Source organism: Syngnathus acus, chromosome 3 (genome assembly GCF_901709675.1).
Source record: "Syngnathus acus chromosome 3, fSynAcu1.2, whole genome shotgun sequence".
Classification (NCBI taxonomy): Eukaryota; Metazoa; Chordata; class Actinopteri; order Syngnathiformes; family Syngnathidae; genus Syngnathus; species Syngnathus acus.
Window position 1 is genome coordinate 403677 of NC_051089.1, and position 20721 is coordinate 424397.

General features: G+C 50.8%; 1 protein-coding gene across 2 annotated transcripts in view; it reads right to left on the bottom strand.

Annotated features, from left to right (window-relative positions):
* Positions 1–298: 298 nt before the first annotated feature.
* znf536 (zinc finger protein 536) overlaps positions 299–20721 on the bottom strand; it is a 119733-nt gene continuing 99310 nt past the window's right edge. For both annotated transcript variants that reach the window (XM_037246957.1, XM_037246956.1), the window contains exon 8: positions 299–1304. In XM_037246957.1, the coding sequence (XP_037102852.1) occupies positions 1177–1304 (128 nt within the window). In that variant the 3' untranslated portion in view covers positions 299–1176. The remainder of the gene's footprint in view (positions 1305–20721) is intronic.

Below are 20721 nucleotides of genomic sequence, written 5' to 3' on the forward strand. Positions count from 1 at the left end.
CCAATGTGTGTGTGTGTGTGTGTGGGTTTGGATGAAAAACGACAAGGTGAGCCAAATCAAAGTGTCTAGCACAGCTATAGTCCACGCTAAGGCTATTCACAATATGTCCATCTTTTCCAGTTTCTTCTCCTTTTCTTTGCGTTTCTTCTCACGGAGCAAGCAAATACATCTTCCTCGTCCTCATCAGTAGTACTCAGCAACACTGTGCAACAACGACGGCCGGCGCTATTTTACAAAACCTTCTTTGTTTTTTGTTTTTTTAATTCTTCCCAAGAAGAACGCAGGCTTGGGAAATGCCTCTTTTTTTTTTTTTAACGACGCTCCTTGGGAACGTCTTCGTAAATCTCTTAATGTACACGGAGAAAGACCCCTCCCCCCATAAAAGGGGCGGGTGGGGCGGGGTGATGGAGGTATGCCGCTATGAGGGGCTTTGGGGGTCAAAGTACATCTTGGGGCAGTTCAAGTGCTCCTTGTTCACAATCATCAAACACATTGTTAAAGTCAGCAGTGCATCATTGCTTCTTTCCAAAAAAAGAAAAAGATATATATATAAAAAGAAAAAAAAGATCTCTAATAGGACTGATTGCTTTGTTCTTAGTTTTCTGTCATATAACATAAAAGGCCAGACTTCCCACATTGCAACTTTAGGCTGCTGGGAAGAAGAGAAAAAAAAAAGCACGACATGAACTTCCTCAACTAGCGTTGTTCAACCACAAGTAAAGCTGAGGCAAAACGTTGACTTGAAATCTGGCCAATCAAGCAATTTTTGCAGTTAGATTTCAAACAAACAAACAAACAAACAAACAAACAAACAAACAAACAAACAAACAAACAAACCAATCAGTCACTTTGTGATTCTTAGTTGAAAATGGAAAGAACCCTCAATACGCACATTGTTTGTTGTTTTTTGTCCTTCTTGTCGTTTTGTTGCTTTTTCCCCCGCCTATTTACTGACGGCCTGGACGGCCATCGCTAACAGTTAGCCTGCGCGCTAGCGTGGCTAGTCTACAGAAGGATACATTCCGGGTACGATATAGTTATATGTGTAGCAAGTCTGGGTGGCTGGCGGAATACAGGAAAGAAGGAATGAAAAAGTTGACGGTCGTGTGTGCTCGTCGTCCGTCACACAGGTAGTTTCAAAACAAACGTTTTTCTTCTTCTTCATCACGTTGGCGGTTAGTCTTGCTGGCTGCAGCCGAGGTCGCCAAGATCATCAAGGTCGCTGTTGAGGTGGTCCTGGTCCAGGGTCAGAGAGGGGCCAAGGGTCACCGGCTGCTGCTCCTCCTCCGACAGCCACGCGGGCACTGGGCAAAAAAACCAAAAAAAACAGTCTTCAACGCGACCAGCAGGTGGCAGTGCAACACAGCGAGTCAAGCCCGACGTGACCAAGCTCAACAGAACGTTTCACAGATTGGGAACCCAAATGGCAATGACATCAAACCCAAATTCAACCCCCAAGTCACGAGACGAAATGGCAAATATCAGCCCAGATTCGAGTCCATATTTCATTTTCACTCTTCATCAAGTGAGCCACCTTTTTTAAGCGTCTCCCCAAACAACATTTCGGGCAACTTTGCGTGTTTTGAATTCATAAGCTTAGTTGACGCTATGGCTATACACAACATTTTCCAGTTTCTTCTCCTATTCTTTGTTTTTTCTTCTCACGGAGCAAGAGCAAGCAAATACATCCCCCTCGTCATGCAAGAATGTTGAGACACTCTTTTTATTTCCCTCCTCCAGTCTAAAAAATAGTTGTTTCAGCTTATCTTTCAAAGTATTTTTTGTTTTGTTTTAAAGAAGAAAAAAAAAGTGCTTTTGATTTGATCGGCGGGAACGACAATTCAAGAAGTGCAACTCAAAGAAACGACAGACAACAAGTACAACAAACTAACTTTGTCCATCAGTGCAACAAATCTGACATCACGTCGCTTCTTCCTTTCATTGTGAAGACAATCAATTCTCAGACGCTATCAATTCGATCCATGTTGATGCTTTGCTTTGCTTTCATGCTGCGCCCTCCCGTGGCGGTCGGTGGGACAGCACGGGCCCTTTTCTTCTGAGAGCCAGGCCTAAGAAGAGCAAGAAGCAGGCACAACGTCTACTCATGATGGGCATTTGGAGCAAATCTCACGAGGTCGAGCAAAAGCGGCTTCCGGGCTTTGAGAGGCAAATTTGCAACTCAAGCGGATAGACCTCTAGGACAAGTTGGTCTCGGAACTCAAACGTCTTGCTCGGCCGACTTCCCGAGACTTTTGACACCTCTCGTCCAAGTTCACGTTGCTACGTCAAACTGGCGCGATTGTCCAAATCTTATCAACCAATCCGCCCTGTCGAATTCAAGTCAGAAATGTGAGCAAGCATCCGGGAAACTAAGTTTGAAAACCATTTGGCCAGTAGCAGCGCTGGATCAGCGCTGGATCAGCGGCCAGATCAGCGCTGTCGGCTTCTTCGAGTCAAAGACGGAGATTTTGTCCTTATCAAAGCTTCCGGTTCAACATCAAGTCACTTGATCTAACAATGGTAAATATGTCAATTGCGGCGCTAGCAAGCAAAAGGATCAAGGAAGTGAGGGAGCAAAACAAGCGTATTTTTAGATGCTTTTAATGAATACAGGATGTTTATAGACGGGCCCGCTGCTGCTCTCTGTGATTTGCACAAAAGAGGAGAAAAATCCACATTCTCCCTCCTCATCCCTCAAAGCGCTTCGAGGAGGAAGAACACGCCGCCGCCGCCGCCGCCGCGGCAAATTTGGGGCGGCGGAATTGTGACTCCGCTTTTGGGCTCACGTCTATTTGACAAACACACCCTGCAGTGGTGATGTGTGTGTGTGTGTGTGTGTGTGTGTGGCAGCACACACATCAAAAGTCCATTTGCGTGCTACTTGCGTTTATTAAAGTGGCAGAAAATAACCTCAAAAGCGGAATCAAAACTTGTTTGCCTGTTTGTGTGACAGGAACGCACGGGAACATTTCTGACAGCAGAGGGCGCCTACAATCTCTTCAGGACAAAATCCAAACTATGGATACGGCCAAAAGTAGAGGCGATTGAAAGAAAGTCCGACAGTGCGAGCGAAGCAGTTCCCGGACTGGCCTCCGGGGCAAAAAACGCACAGTTTGCGAGGGTGGGGTGGGAAAGCCCTCCCCTCCCCTCCCGAACACACGTATCTGGCCAGAGGAGAAGAACAAGGAAGCTAAGAAGCAATGTCAAGCCTTTAATGAGTCCTTTTTTATTTTTTTTTATTTAAATCAAATAAGCACGCGAGTGAAGTGCACGTTTGTTCTGGTCGGCGGTGCGGTGCGGTGCGGCGCGGCGCGGTGCGGCGCGGCGCGACGCCTCTCAAACTATTTCTGAGGCTGAAAGATTGGCGTGGAGATAAAAGCTCCGCTGAGCAATTTAAGCCCAAACACTGCGATGCTACAATCTGTCTTGTGTGCCTGATAGCGCTTTCCTCAGCTCGCCTCTCCAAATTACTTTCTTTCATATCTAATTATATTTGCTAATGATCTTATAAGAGAATAATGGAATGTGCTTGATCTATTACCTTCTTTTTTTTCCTGCAGTGCATAAATACAATGCGGCTGCAAACGACTGGCGGGAAGAAATGTTTTTTTCTTTCTTTCTTTTTCTTTCTGCTTCCTTCTTAATGTTTTTGATGAGAGGGGAAAATGGAGCTGGGAGCGGCGAGGTCGTTAACAGCGACGGGCGGCGAGGTCATCGCTCACGCGCCGATGACGGCCGGATGCCAAGCGAATGCCGGCCGCCGCGACGCCACAAGGGGGCGATCTGACAAGACCGTAAGGAAACGCTTTGATAGGATGAGCGGCCATCATTTACGGTAAGTGAGTCCGTCCTCGCAGAGGATGAAGAATATACGCGATATTGCCTGTCTACGAGTGTTGCTCCGCCGTTTGCGTTCAGGTTGATTGGAGGCCACTATCGATGCCAGTTGTAGCTTAGCATCAAGCTAGTGGGAGGCGATCTTGCTTGTAATGCCCAATTTTTGCTGAATTGGGAAAGGCAGTCTGGTGAAATGTCATGTTTGCCGCCCGTCCATCAGCCGTGGGCACAATCTTTTTTTGTCTTTAAAGAAAACATTGAAACTCGCTGGCTGGGATGGTGTGACTTATATTTCCTTTGACTAGCGTATACGTAACATTTCAGAGATGTATATATATTTTTGTTTACAAAATGAATTTCCAATTCTTTCCCCCAAATTTGGCACGAAACAGTGCCGACCGAAACGTTTCCTGCCGTATCCCTCTTCCTCATTGCGCCCCCCCCAGGCTGTCATCTCCTCACGAGGGTAGGAAGGATGCGTCACAGCCTTGACAGCCACTCTAAAGCCGGAGCATTAATGGACGGAAATGGCATTGGATCTCTGTTTGATCTCCTAATCATCAGCGCTCAAATGCTAATTAGTGCCCTCGCAATCCTCCACAAGACCAACGAGTGGGGGCGAGGGACCCAGACGTCGCATATAGGAACAGCCAGCCTTCACTTTTGCCTTTTCCAGAGGTCGCTCAGAGAGAGACGAGCTTGCTGCTCGCTTCGGAGACGTGACTGGCCGTCACTTGCTGTATCTCCACCTAAAGAGACTTTTTTTCCCAGATTTAAACCTGGAGGCGTGGAAGCAACCACGTGCCAACCAAGTGCTGACATTATGAGGGAGCCAAATTGAAACTAAAACAATCAATGCAGAAAGAATGACGCTGTTGTCAGCAGGAACGGCTTTCTCCTCTCGCTTCCCAAACCTCGCAGTGTGTGATTCCTTTGCGCTGACATAATCCTGATTGATTCGTTCAGCAGATAAAAAGTGGTCCACTTTGCCCTTTTACTGGGTGGGAGGGGGTAACATAATACGGCCTTTTATTCATCAACAATGTCACGTCATGGCGCTGGAATGCGCAGGCAGAAAGGCCACGGCTTGAAATGGCGGCGATGGGAAAGAGGAGAAGGAGCTCATTAAGGATCACCACGCAAAGGAGCTTGCAAACAAGGTTTTTGTGGACCTCCTTTGCACCCCAACGAAGTGGGACAGGAAAGGCACGCTTGCGCCATGGACGGCTCAGCACTTTTGTGAAGCCGTTACGACCCTGATGTCGTCATTTAACCAACTGCCTGCAGATGCCACATGACCAGGCGCTCTGCGGCGTTATCCAAGTGCTTCCTTCCGACTGGCAGGAAAGGAACAAAAGGCCGCTAGCTGGTCCAGGCCAAGGAGAGTTGTGGCAGGAGCGCTCGCTCGCTCGCTCCGACGTGCTAACGAGCCACGCGGCAACATTTTCATCATCTGAGAGCCAATCAACTTTTTGTCTCAAAAGTTGACCGAAGGAAAAACAGTCACGAGGGCAATTCAAAAGTCCACGTTGAAGCAAATGGTCCAAGAGGCCAAGTGGTGGAGAACATTCGACGCAAGCAATGTGACCTGCGGGAAGGCGTACAGTTGTTTTGCTACTTTTCACAAAGCATGGAAGGCAGGAGAGCCCAAATGGCTAAGAAAGCGGAAGGAAAAAGGGGGCTTGAGATCCATTGTGCTTTGTGGGAGAAAATCCTCAGATTGAAGAAAGAGCAACCTCTTTCTGAACTCCCATTTTAGCCGCAGCGATCCATAGCCTTTGCTTTTGTGCTCTTCTTCCCAAGGCCGTCCGTCCGACTTCAGTCATGAGAACGGCGCTCGCTCGGTAAACGGCGGGGAAAAAATGGACCTGGATTAGCAGCCATTGACAAAATAACCTTGGTGATGGACGCCGGAAAGCTTCTCCAAAGAGACCGGGCCCCCACTTGCCTTTCAAGTCGCATTGATTTATTGAGAGATTCCCCAATAGCGGCGGCGGCGGCTCTCCCATCCGTGTCATGTGAACGGGCGCCTCAAATCAATGACAGCGCCTGCCTGCGTGGCTGCCTGCCTGCCTGCGTGGCTGCCTGCCTGCGTGGCTGCCTGCCTGCCTGCGTGGCTGCCTGCCTGCCTGCGTGGCTGCCTGCCTGCGTGGCTGCCTGCCTGCGTGGCTGCCTGCCTGCGTGACTGCCTGCCTGCGTGGCTGCCTGCCTGCGTGGCTGCCCGCCTGCGTGGCTGCCTGCCTGCGTGGCTGCCTGCGTGGCTGCCTGGCTGCCTGGCTGCCTGCGTGGCTGCCTGCCTGCGTGGCTGCCTGCCTGCGTGGCTGCCTGCCTAGCAAGGCTTTAAGACAAGCAAAACACAAGAAGCCGACAACTCGCCGAGCGCCCTCCGTCCGTCTGAAAATTGCCACAAACGCAACAAGGAAACGATTTGCTGCTCTTCCATTAGATCTGGCTTTGTCAACCGGTGGTCTTCGGCCCTCGAGTGGTCCGTGACGGTATTGCAGGCGGTCCGCGAAATGTTAAAAAATAAAATGGCTGTATCATTTAGACCTGATTTATTTTCCAGCTAATGTTGTGAATGGTTTAGCCATCCAAACGATGTCAAATGTAGCTGAGCTTCCCAAAATCAAATCAATAGCCCGTGCGTGTCTATCCTTTTGCTGCAAAATCAAGTCATATTCCGCCAAAGCCGAGTTGCTTCTTGGTGCGTTCCCTTGCGTGACTCGATGGCAGACGCAAGCTGGCCGGGAGGAAAACCAGGCGAGCTCTTATATAGCATTTTCATGTATTTGATTTGGACACGCTGGCTGCCGAGGACTCGATGGGGAGCGCCGCGACGCATGCGCCTCCTCACAATGCGTGCGTGCGCGTTAAGACGAGACAATCACCACGTGAATTTGTCCTAAAATCATTTGTGACGTGACGGCGTGGGTCTCGGGGCCGTAATGAAGCGTGCGCCATCTCGCCGCCTCCTAATTGGACGAGTCCATTACGTGGCTAACAGACAGCGGCCCATCCTTTCTGGTCAGTTGAGGCTCACTTAGCCGCGGCCCGCTGCCGGACAAATTGCGGGCACCTCATCAGCGAGCGGCAGCGCCGAGCGACTGCTCTTCCTCTTGCCTTTTTCTTGGTCCAAATCGCTTTATGGCAGATTGCTTTTGCATTTTGAGATACTCGACTCGCTTGACGGCGAGCAGCGAATTACCGCAACAATGAGAGCAAAAAAAAAAAGAGCTCTTCACTGAAGTTTATCATCAAATCAAGCATAACAAAGCAAGTCCAAGCACATGGTTTTGCCTTAGCAAAGTCGATTTAGCTTCATGCTAACAAACAATGCAGAACGCCATAGGTGGGCTAGCGAACAAAGAGCGTCTGTGTTGTGGTGCGAGATTGGAACGCAAGGCAAGCAGTGAAGCAACGTGCAGGCAGGCAGGCAGACAAACGAAGAAAGCCAGCACACTCATGCGCACGTATTCATTCGTCATGGTCAAAATGCAGCTAGCTAGCTAGCTTCCCGTCTCTTTTGCCACAATCACCAGCGTTCATGTTATTCGCTGAAACTCAACATTTAAAATGATCAGTCAAGGATGAGAAAAGAAAATAGGAGTTATTTTTCTCCCAGAAGTATTAAAGGTGTACCCACTCATTGGGGTCAATGTGTGTTTGACTTTACGCAGAAGAGCATTTCCGTGTTTTTGTTCACACAGCACTTAACAAGCATGTGTTGTCTTCACCTGACAATACGTATGCACAATCGGAGAGATTAGCGCCTGTCCTGTGTTTGCTACTCACAGCAACAGTGATTAGCGCAGGAAAACATTGCACCTTTTCAACCCGGCGTGCTCGTGCTCGTGCACGTGCTCGTGTCCTTTGCGCGTGACCAGCTGACATGTGACAAACCCGCGTTGCAGACAGCATTCACGCCAAAAGGGGCTACGTATGTGCAGGCTTTCCAATCACATATTCATCGGCCCCATTTGATTCTCCCTCTTCCTCCCCCCTGAGCGACACTGTGTGTCAATAATGCTACCAGCTGTTTCTGTACTGTGCGTGCGTGCAAGAGACAGGCAGAGAGGAAGAAGAGGGCGTGGCCTATCTTCTATAGGACTCAAGATGGATATACAGTACATGTGGCAGACATGATGTGAAAGGAAGGTAATTATGGAGTCTGAGCTCACACGCTTAAGAGATGACTGATGCACACGGCCACAAATAACAGGCACACGCACGCGCGCGGATTTACAGCCATCCAAACAATGTGCATGAGGCTCTTAATGCGTTCAGTTGGTTATGTGTGGGCTCCTTTGATTTTTTCTTCATCAATATATGATACGTATTAGAAAAAATAGTCATTGGTTGAAATTGTAACAGATACATTGTAAGCTTACCAAGTACAACGGCAATGGATGGATGGAGGGAGGGAGGGATGGAGGGAGGGACGGCGTTTGTTGTCAGTCACTTTAACTCAGATTTCTAAATCAAAAAATGGCATCACCTGTTGCCATGTTCCTGAAGAACACAAACGAATGACGGTAAAGGAAGGCACGCGTTGACGGAGCTGTCAATCATTTCAGCGGGTCAGACGGCTCCCAATTGTCCGTCATTTTCTTGTCTTTTAGCGTCTGCCGAGTCCAAAAAGAGTCACTTTGACGGAAACGTTTGAAATTCCTTTTTTTTTCATCTTTGCTGACAAACTTGTCGGAAACATTGGAGAGGAGGTTAACGGGAGGCCGCGCCGTGCCAGTAAACACTTTCCACCCATGACTTCATTCTTCTTTTCTGCGTGCGCTTCCTGCTTCAGATCACATTCACTGAATAAAAAAATCAAGAAAAAAAAGGGCCACATTTTAGCAGCTTTGCTCGGCACATGTTTGGGATTCACGCTTGATAAATGCTTTCAATTATTCCTTACGTGTCAAAATGATTTCCAGCAGTGCTTGTTTTTCAAACTCTTGTACTTTTGAAACATCACAGGCCACGCATTCACGTATTATAAGAATAACAAAGCTCAGCGCACATGTGCATTCAAGTCTCAGACCACCCCGAGAGTTGTTGTTGCAAAAATGTTATGGAGACCCTACAGAATGACTTTGCAAAATAAACGGCAAAAATCCCACCCCCTACAATTGACGTCGGCTCGAGCTCGGGCTGATGCTAACAAGCTGCTAGCAGCTAGCGTGTCAGTCGCAATGACTAGACAACTTGGCGTGTTCTTTGCTCCTCGCTCCCTGCCGTTGTCATCCGCCGGCTATGATGGGGCAAAGAGGACAGATCAAATCTTTTTCCTCCAGGGGGGCCCGGCTGATGCCACCGTTGGGGCGGACGGACGGACGCTTTTGAAGTGGCTGTGATGAGCAGGCGACCGCTTGGCAACTTGAAGAAGTGACGGAACGGACAAAAGCATCGTGACTGGCGACGGCAGTTGTTTGAAGTTGACGTAGCGCTCCCCCCCCCCCCACACCACAGCCCTCCCTCCCGCTTCCGTGCAACGTCTTCTTCCCAGAGCAAATGTCACTTCTACTTCCTGTTTCCAGCTCCCATGGCGGCAGCAGCGTCGCCCGCAATCATCGGCCCACGCTTCTGCAGATGAGCGATCCATTGACGACACCAACCATGTATGATGACATCATTATTGACAGATTACGTCGGGGTAGCAGACGTTTGGGGACCTCCCTCCCTCCATCCCGCACACTTTCAGATGACCAAGCAGAGGAAGCCAAACGGACGCTGGACAGATGGCCCGTGCTGTTAACCCGATCACCATGCGAGCGAGCGATGCTTGTGCCCGCCCATGGCGGTTTGGGGTGGGGGGGTCGCTCTCCACGCATATTGGCACATTACGGCCGGGGAGCCCCAGCTGGTGGCGGCGGCGGGCTCTTAAGAGCCCCGCGATCCAGTTACGCTGCCTCTTTTACCGCAAACTTATTAAATGCTGCAAAGCACATTATTTCTTTTTCTTTGCCAGAGTGTCGGTGTAATTATTGTCACACACCTGTGACTCCCCGCCGTCCGCGGCAGCCATGATGAGGAGGGATGATGGCTGCGTTGGGAGGCGGAGGCACGGTGATGATGAGAGGGAGGGGAGGGTGGGAGCGCCATCAGCGGGAGTCCTCCTTGCAGGAAAACAACAGCCAGCCAGCCAGCCAGCCATCCATCCAGCCAGCCATCCAGCCAGCCAGCCAGCCATCCAGCCATCCAGCCAGCCAGCCAGCCAGCCGGCCAGCCAGCCGGCCGGCCGGCCGGCCGGCCGGCCAGCCAGCCAGCCAGCCAGCCAGCCAGCCAGCCAGCCAGCCAGCCAGCCAGCCAGCCAGCGCTTCCTGTCAGCGCCGACCTCATGGTGATGACATCACACACGACGCCATTAGCGCCATTCATGCCATGAGAAAGACCGTCGTGGCTGAGTGGAGATTCCACCTTGGCGCATGGATGACTAAGACTCAGGCCAGCTTGGCCATTTCTATGAATTGAAAGACGCAAGTGCTTTTCCTCTCCTGAAAAGTCACCCAGCGCCTTCTATTCTTAGTTGAGAACTTGCACTCCCAAAGCAAATCCTCCGTTTGGCAGCAGGGGACCTCCCGCAAAGTCGTCAGAGCCTGGTCACGCAAAGCTCGACGTCGCTCTCCGCCTCCATCATTGTAGTAAGACCAGGTCGGCACCAGCCCGCTATCGGGTCAGAACACTGAGTCAGCGGACGCCTTGGCGAGGGAGGCGGGAATGTGGGAGGGAGCGAGGGAGGGATGGGGGGGAGGGAGGGAGGGAGCGAGGCCTTTTCTCTCTTGTCCGTGTCTTGACAAGATTCTCTCAATGTTTTGCAAACGGCAATAAAAGTGGCCGAGCACTGAGCTGTCCAAAGTGTCCTTGAATGTGTCACTTTGCTTTTGCGTGGTGTCGATGCAATCGTCCCTCAGGTGGAAAAAAAGGCAGCCGTGCGAGCGAGCGAGCGAGCGAGCGAGCGCCGCCTTATTTTGCGTGTGATGTTTTAATAGAAAGCAGATGGCTTCAGACGCGTTGCCGCCGCCGCCGCCGCCGCCGCCGCCGCCGCCGCCGCCGCCACCGCCGCCGGTGATCTTTAATATTTTAGAGTGGTCTTTGCTGTAAATATGGCAGCAGCTGTTTCCCTGCACGCTGTCAATTTACAGCATTTTTTTTCTTTTTCTTTGACTCTGCATGAGTGGCAGCGATTGGATTTGGTGTAAATTACAAAAAGGAATATGGCAAAGTGACGGGCGGGGGGAGAAGCGTGTGTGTGTGGGGGGACGCGTGAGTTCCCGCCACACGCCCGCCTGCCGACGGTTCTCTTATTTTGGCGCGGCGTTGCGTGGAGGTGATATTCAAATGTAAAGTGATATTAAAGTAACGAGCTGACGGAGGCGCAGCAGATAAACGCAATTATTTGTGCGCGCGCGCCGAGGCCGCAGGTCGCCTTTTAATGTCAGCTGCCTGCCAGACGAAGGTGATTGGCATCAGTTTGTGTTGTGGCATTTAAAAAGCGCCGCCGCAGCGCTCAAATATATTTGAAATGCAAATACGGCCGGCGGACGGATGGATGGACGGACGGACGGACGGAGCCGCGGCAAATGATTTATTCAGCTGTTTGTTTCATTAGCAAACGCCTTCCTTTCTTGGCCAACGCAATCAGCATTTGCCCCAAAAATGTCCACATTCTGACGCCGGGACGTCACAACGTTCTTTTTGGTCGGCGTGTCTATCGCGGGAAGACAAAAGTTGCTTCCAAATGGACATTTGACAGTAAATTGCAAATATTGGGGAATTTCAGCGGGGAATTGAAAGCGTGGTGGCGGCGGCGGCGGCAGCCATTTAGTTTGGACTGCAAATGTGGCCATTTTGCTTTCCCTCAACAACGTCACTCGTCCTTCAAAGTGCACGTTCCTTCTGCCCGTCTGGCGCGTCTCCCAAATTCAAGCTTTAATTTATTCATCTGTTTGTCTCAATTTTATTTGGATTACAGCACGACCCCCCCAAAAAAAGGCTCCACTTTGCGCCTTTATTGTCCGACTCGGGCTCATTTCATGTTTAAATCAACAGTGTTGGGTATCCGCACGGCCCGTCCGTCCTTCTGTCGGCTGGCAGCTGAGCACATAAAAACACGGCGCGTGAATCTCCATATTGGCGTCTTTGGATTCTTATTAAGCTCAGCGGCATGTTCTCGCTTTCAACAAACACGCTTGCAAGCGTGCAGCAAGGTTTGTTCATCCCATGTCAATATTTGCTGGCCTGCCCGAATGGCGGAAGGGATCTCGGAAGTCAAGTCGCTCGCACTTTTTTGTTTCCCGCGCACTTGCGCAATCCGCTTGTTTCCCACCTGGTCCATTTGCAGCTGCTCCCCCCTCCCCAACAAGAAAACATGGATGGAAAATATGATTTGGCCGCTCTCGCTCGCCTTCCCCCGCTCGTCCGCTCGCTCGCTCGCTCCATCTCTCTTACGCCACAGTTATTTAAACGTCAATAGCCATTCATCTTCTTTAGAAGGCACTCTTTCTCATATTGATATTTGGATATGATCATTACTCTGCACACGCTAAAGCACACTTTGTAAAAGAAAGAAAAAAGTGCGACCACGTCCGATACTGCAACCTCGGCATACCGACCCAAGAACACTTTTTTTTCTTTTTGTGTGTGCCGCAAGAGGATCTATAGTGTCCGATATTTCATTGTGAAAAGGCAAAAAAAACAAGCACACTCACACAGGCTACAAACAACTGCTTCTGCTGCCTCTTTAAAACACTTACTGGCTCATTCAAAAGCGTCTGGCCTCACTTTGTGTCTGTCCGTCCTGGGACAGATCATTCAATTTGTATTGACACACAAATTATAAATACAAAGAAATCATGCAATGGAAACCATATAAAAGAAAGAAAGAAAGAAAGAAAGAAAGAATGAAAGAAAGAAAGAAAAGTGTTCATTTGGCAGCAGTCTGCAAGCAAGCAAGCAAGCAAGCAAGCAAGCAAGTTGCCTCGCTGCTGTGGCTGCTGTGGCGTCTCCAGGTGAGCAAGTCTTGTGTCTAATAAACAGGCCTGTTTGATTGTGTGCGCTGTCTAACCCGACGTACCCTCGTTAGAAAATGGCGTCCCGTGGCGTGATGCCCGGCGACTGAAGCCGAGGAAACGTCACCGCGCCCAGATGCTAATGACAACATCAAAGCGGAACGCAATTGCAATGTTATGTGTCTGGAAATCACCTGGATTCCGTCAAAGGGAAAAACCCTTTTTCTTTCCTGAATTATCTTGTTTTTCGAGCAAAGGTCACGGGAGCAGCAAACGTAATGGGACCTGGACAAAAGTAAGTCAAAATGGCCAATTGTTCAGCGTTGAGAGCTGGATGAGCTCACCACTCGTATTTTTTTTGATGAACATGATGTGGCCGTGCAGTACACAACGGGGAGATCTCAGACAAGCTTGAGAAGGAGGGAGGGGGGAGAGTTTTGGGGCTGAGGAGGCGGAGAAGGAAGGAGGGGGGGGGCGAGAAAGAAAGCATCTCCCATCTGATGAGCAGCTTGTCCATAATACTCGTGGTGCATCTGCTGCCAAGTCTGCTGCCTGATACAGAAACAGCATGCACACGTTTCCGGACACCATTTGCTTCTCTTCTCGTTCATGTGTTCGCACGCATGCACGCACACATGCTCAAAAGTGACATCACATTCCAGAGCTGGAAGTGAGTGAATAAAGACAGGGAGGGAAGGAGAGAGAGAGAGAGAGAGAGAGAGAGAGAGAGAGAGAGAGAGAGAGAGAGAGAGAGAGAGAGAGAGGGAGGGAGGGAGGGAGGGAGGGAGGGAGGGGGAGGAGAGAGAGAGAGAGAGAGAGCAGGATGCGGCCAACAATTAGAGGACAGATGATGCGGCCATCTTGAGATCGTTTGTCATGTGTCGGTCCGTGTTGACCTTGCAACAAATATCGTCTTTTATGACGGAGGGGGAGGGAGGGAGGGAGGAGGCCCGCGTCGTTGCCGTCACTTTGCAAATCCCAAACGTGGAAGCGCATCATCACACGCCGCCGCAAAGGAGTGGAAGAGAAGTGGAGAAGAGAGGGAGGGGGACTTTATTGACAAAGATGGCGTGATTAGGGAGTGATGTGGTGGAAGAGTGCAAAAGATGGCGTGATGAACCAAAGATGCACGGAAGACATGACGGCAAAAAGAGAGGAGTGAGACAGAAAATTGATGCCGATGGAGTGAGTGATGGATGGATGGATGGATGGTTAAGCGATAGAGGGTGGAGTGGCTGAAGATGGAGTGACGTGGGATAGAGTGACGTGGGATGAGGTGAAAGATGGAGCCATGAAGAGAACGGATGGAGCCATGACTGCCTGCCTGCCTGCCTGCCTGAACATCTTTCAAGTGACAGAAGAGTGAGATGATGCCATGGAGTGATGGATGTCAAAAAGGAGCGATGAACCACGGCAGCCAATAAAAGACGGAGAGATGAGATTAAAGGAAGTGATGTCGTAAAGCCACAGAAGATAAAGCAAAAGAAGTCATAGTGAAGTGAGAGGGTGGCATGCCTGATGGATGCATGGATGGATGGATGGTTGGATGGATGGTTGGATGGATGGATGGCACAAAAGGGATGAGCACTGACAAAAAAAAAAGTAGTGACAGTTTATGTGCTGCTGTGTGTGGTTCCATCAAACAAATAATGGGAGGTAATATATGAATAATGTAAATCTCCCAACACAATCTATGCGCAACTCACAATTTGAAACAGGGGAAACTGAACAGTTGCAACGTTTAGCTAGCCAGCGTCTTTCTTTTCTCTTCCGCCTTTTCCTCCTCCAATTTATGACGGGCTCTAAGCTTCGCCCCCTTAAAGTAGCCAGTCCTCTCGTCTAGCAGCCTTTGCGATGATAGGATGTGACGAGGCAAGGAGTGACAGACAAAATGCTAAAATGATGGCGTGATGCATCCATCAACTGATAGCGTACACGACATACGTCCGTCCGTCACCAACGTCATTTCTTGGCCTCTTTTAACTTGTTTGTTAGCGTTAGCCCCTTAGTGAATACTAAAAAAGATCATTTGACGGAAAACGCTTCCTTTTTGGGAATGAGCGGGGATGAGGTTTCACATTAAAGGAGATTTATTTTAAAGTATGCTGCTAATCCCCCGCTTTTAATCCCGACACCCTCCCTCCCTCGCTTCCTCTTGCTGGAATCTCGCCGTCAATGGAGTCGGAACCTCGCCGCCGTCTCTCCCTCCATGACGGCACGGAACGCTTGGCGCTAAACTTGCACACAAAGAAAAGTGAAGTTGGGCTGTTTGGTTGCGGCGGCCCTCGTCCACGCCACGCCACGCCACGCCGATGCGTCTCGCCCGTCTCAATTCATAGACAGCAATTTCTATGCTGGCTCCGATGTACATTTAGAGTTCATTGAAAGATTTGTTGTTTTTTTGTCTGTCGCAAGATCTCCGAAACTTTGGCTAACGGCGTGATGTTCCGTTTGTACACCTGCAGATGAGCGATGGCGGCATCTCGCCGCCGTCTCGCCACCGCAAGCTGCCGAGGCGAGCAAGCATATGGCCGCGCGACCGCCGCGGCCCACTTCATGAATATTTGATTGGCGGTGAAAAAGGCGCACATTCATTCCAGGAGCCGATGACAACGCTGCTGGCGAATCAAAGGGCCAGTGGCTGCGCGCAAAAAAAGTTGTTCCGGTGGGAACAAAGAGGCGCAGTGTTGCGAGGACTGTACCTCTCATAATTCCCATGAAAGCATATCTCTCTTAAAAGGGACGATTCATGTTACTGCGAATGCGCCGCGGAGGTCCTTCCCATCCGGGAAACTCTAATCCCGCCGGCCAGCCGGCCGGCCGGCCGGCATGCAATCTGCCGGCCTTTTGTGCGCTTCCTAGCGACGGCCGCATTCATTTTTGCTAATGATGTAAAGCGTCACAATGCGAGCTTTTGTGCGCCGAGGTCGTCCGGTGCCCGGCCAAAACGAGGTTAGACGTGATTATTAATCTGATTAAAGCGGATTGCCGGAGCCTGCCTGCTGTTTAACGAGGCCTTCAAAAAAAAAAAAAAAAGTCAAAAGCGGCCTTTGTTTTGAACGGCGGGTTCTTCCGTCGTGTCTTTCCTCCCGGGCGAGCTCGGGCCAGGTAAGATGGCTAATCAAATGAAAAAAATGAAAACGAAAGAAATAAAATTCGATTTAATTAAGATGATTACTTTTTTTAAATGATAAAAAAAAAAACGGCACAGGTGACAATCCATTTTGAGATTGGTTTGAAATTTCAATTGGAGAATTCTCTCGCTGGGATTTGCGGCAGGCGCACTGGCGTTTACATTTCTTGTCAGCGCTAACGATACGATGAACGTCTGGCTGCGCACGTTCGCTAGTCTTACTTTATTCCCCGCTGCTTTCCGCTCCCCCCTCCTCCCTGCCAAGCTCCTCTGCAACTTTGTTTATTTGACTTATTTATTTACACCTCGCCGTCGTCGTGTGATGTGGAAATCAAAGGTGCCGATTGAGCGAGCGGTCGGGACGGCGCTCGCTCGGCGAAGTCGACTTATTTGTCCTTAATTGCCACAGAGCGCTTGAAAGGCGTTACCTGTGTATGTTTGTCTGTTTATATCGGCGCCACCGCCATTGATGTGGAATAACACGGGAAATAAAAGTTGACATAGTTTCTCCCACCTAGCTCCGCTGCTTTGCTTATATATCTGCTGCGCCTTTTCCCTTGAAGCGGCGGCGGCGGCGCCGTCTCATTACGCCTAAGTGTCGTTATTACGCTCCCCCGAGCCGAGCCGAGCCGAGCTGAGCTGAGCCGAGCCGTGCGGAGCCGGCTTTATGAGTACAACTCCTCGGGGGCGCCTTCCTCTTCACATCTCGGGGGCGCCCGGGGACGGGGAAGGAGGCATCCTTAAGAGGATGGCGTCAAAGTGAACAAAGTCTCCGGGAGTCGGCGAAGAAAACGAAACAAACAGCAAACTAACGAGACACACGGATATATCGGGTCGGAAGGCCAATTTACCAGCCGTTTCTTCACGTTTGGCACGCCGCCGCGTTATTGTGTGCGGATGGGAACGGAGTCATCAAAGATGAGCACGCGCACAATCTGATCTTCAGCTCCGGGCTTCGGGGAAGCTCCCACGCTATTCCCCAACTGAATAATGAATAGAGAAATTGTCCCGGAACTTTGCTGTCCTCGCCGGCGTAACTGGATCCGCGTTGCACGGCGCAGCTTTTGAAAAGGGGCCGGCCGGTCGGCGCTGAAATGACAGCCCAGCCCGGCGACAGGTACGACTGCAGGGAATGAATCTTCAGCGCCACTCACTGCACGCTTGATGCTGACGGCGGCTTCCAGCCGGGCCAGGAAAGGTCCATTTGAGCAGCAAGCGCAGTCAAGACTTATTCATCTGTCGGCATTGGGAAAGTAGCGTCTTTTCCTCGCTCCTCACAAAAGCAAGGAGGAAGAGAAGAGCCAGCTCCAAGCCGAGCAGAGCCCATTAGCCTTTAACTCGGAGCTCCGAGACAACAATTCGGAAACGGCGGAGAGGCGCCGAGTGCACTTTGACTCGGAGCTAACGCCAATGACACGCGCGTTACCCTTTCAACTCGGAGCTCCGAGACAACAATTCGGAAACGGCGGAGAGGCGCCGAGTGCACTTTGACTCGGAGCTAACGCCAATGAGACGCGCGTTACCCTTTCAACTCCAAGCGCGGCTGAGTTAGCGACTCAGGTTTGGACGTGAAATGAAATCAGCCTTTAGCGCACACAAATCAGACAATGTGCTGAACTTTGAACAAGCCTTGAAGGCCACACGCCGGCACGCCAATTAGCCTTTCACTTGCGCAGACCTTTCACTCGCCGGCCCTCTCGCGGTTAGCGAGCCGCTAACAAATGTTTGGCGTCAAGCGCACGTGTTTGCCTCAAAAGCTGTCAACAAAGCATTGACTCGAGATGATGAGCGCGTCTGAAGACCAGACGCCCATCCGTCCGCTACCCATGCCCAAACGCTGACGGAGGGGGGGACAAAGTGAGACATCCGTTTCCATCCAAGAAGCCAAATAGCGAGCTCGCGCGTCTTAGCTGCCTGCCCCTTTTTTAAATTTCGTTGTACATGTGTGACAATGACAATAAAGATCTATTCTATTCTTGAAATCAATTCAAGCTAGCAAATAGTGATCCGATCCTCTTGAAGACAAGGCTTACTTGTTGAACAATGTGGATGTCAGAGGCAGCCATTATCATCAGTGGTGCCACTGAGCCTTCAACATCAACTGCCCTTTTTAATTCTGCGCTTTAACTTGAAGGTAAGAAACATCAAGCGGCCTTGGGTGCCGCGCCAGTCGACGGCAACTCCCCTTTAAGTCAAAGTCGCGAGCGGCTGGCTGCTCGCTCTTTGCCGGCGTGTCGCCGCCAGACGAACGAGGAGCTGACAAAGGGAACAAAGGTTCCGCTAACAAAGGCGCTCGGGTGTATAATCATACGTGCGCTCGCTAACGCTAACGCCGTGGAGCTTTGGCGTCAACGCGTGACCAAACGGGGAGCTAACCTGCTAACGACGCAAGCGACCGCCGCAGTCCACCCGGATGGACGCTTCCTTCGACCAGATCTTCTAGATCGCTGGACCGAACAAACGGGAGGCGATTTTTGCGCGTTGCCGAGAGCAACGTCCTCCATCCGCGCGGTTACGCTAAACTTTCGCATGAGCGTGTCGAAAAGAGTGAGCGCCCGGGGCGCAGGTGAGAACTCCGTCGAGCTCATTAGTGAGCACACGGGGGTCCCCGAAGGTTTCAACCTGTCGGAGCGTCGCGTACGCGCGCGCGCGAGCGAGCGCCGTAAGCGCGTTCGTGGTAATTAACCACCCGATGAGGACGACATTATTGGCAATTACCACGTTTTGCTTTATCACAAGTTGGAAGTGTGAAGGAAGGAGCACAGGTGTGCAAAGACAACAACGGTGAGAGGGGGAAGAAAAAAAAAAAAAACCCCAAAAAAACAAGGTGCATGATTGGAGTCAAACGGCGAGCACACAAGCTGACTGATGGCGCACAACAAGACTGATTGTTTCAGTCTGGTAGTTCTTCTGACAATTTAGCCCGCCGATCGTCACCGTTGGGGGATTTTTAGCGGGACGGGTTATTATTCGGAGCAGATTTATAATGGGAGCGAACGGTATCATGGCCCAAGAGAAAATCACAATGTAAACGCTGCCACAACGGGATTGCATCATCGGAGGCAAAGATTGCGCAACATCCTATTTGGGAGTGTGAACGAACGGTATGGCGTCGAAGGTGCGCCACGAATGCTGTCGCGTTTGATCACGCTATCGATCGCGCGTCGGCCCGGCGAGCGCGTCTGAGACCTCAGGGCTGGCCGTTAATCACTTTTATTGATAAATGGAATTCCCGGGCTGCCGGCCACTTAGGCGGCGGCGGCGCCTGGACGGTCGCGCTCGGAAAGAGACGACCGCCACGCCACCCACGTAGGGTCGTGATTGGCAGCCCCAAAAATATTTATCATCCATTTGCACCTGACGGCGGGCGTCAAAACGGCCTTTGTTGGGCGAGCTCATCAACAGAAGGTCAAACATTCCTGATGGCGCCTACACGCTCAGCACGCGATGAGCCGCAACATGCGACAACACGTATAGAAAGGGAATGTGTGCGCGTTTACACGATAGGAGTGAGATCCTTGACGACAGAGCATCTGCTGTCAGTCGCAAAGGTCACGCCGCGTGCTAATTAGCATGAATATTTGGAGCAAAGTCATCCCGGCCGGGGAGGCGCTCCCTTGCTCCGGTCCTGCAGCCATCTTTGGAGATTTCAACAGCTTTGTATTGTGCCAGATGAATTTGGGATCCACCGCTTTGTATACGTGGACACTTTGATGAAAGCGGCTTTGCGACGTTTCGCCCCTCCCACCGTCCGTCCCTCCCTCCCTCAGACACTTGAAGGCCCAGTAAAAAGTGTAAAAAGAGACAAAGAGAAAAACGATTTCCCGGCCGCGTCTCGGGGAGCGGCCGTAACCCGAGCGCAATCATGAAAGCTGGCAGTTCATTTTTCACAGGGTCATACATCGACCAGTCTTATAAAGTAATGGCCTTCTTCTGGGAGGGAGCTGCCTTTATGAACACTAAGAGAGTTAGGAGACATGGCGAGGAGCTCCGGGTCCCGCTCCGACTTGCGCCGGGTTATTCCCTCCCGGCGGTGGCCAGCCGGCCAGCCAGCCAGCCAGCTAGCCGGCCAGCGTTCGGGAGGGAGGGAGGCAGGCAGGCAGGCAGGCAGGCAGGCGCTGCTCCCGCTCCCGGTAATATCAACGCGTAATAAAGATTAATCTGTTGCTGCTCGCCCCCCTGATTGTTCCTCAACTTGCTGGAGATAAGACTCAAATCACTCCAGAGACAGTGGTGGAACCTTTTGTCGCCTGGAAACTGAATTTGCCTTTCAGACATGAGTACTCGGGACGCTTCCGTAGCTCAGGACAAACAACATAAGGAATCGCAAAAAAACGCTACGGCCTAAAGTGACAACTGACAGCGACCTTGCCTGACATTGTCATTTTGTACACATACGTCGTAAAAAGAATGCCGTGCTCAAAAACAACAACAGCAACAACAGGGGCCAAGCAAAAAGTCCATCTGAGGGTAATGATAGGCTCTCAAATTGACCACATTTAACTCTTTGTGCTTCTTTGGCTGGACTCGCGCGACATGACAACAAATCGGAGCGCCTCGCATTGTCATCAGGGAAGCCGTTCAAATCAACAGATTGGATCTACTCTGTCAATGACGCCACAAGAATACACCCATCAGTGTCATATACAGACATGACATGGAAGCAAACCGTAAAGGATTCCAAATCCCCCAAAACCCCGACGCTAGGTAGACGTAAACGGCAACAAAAGCACGGATGAGCTCAGG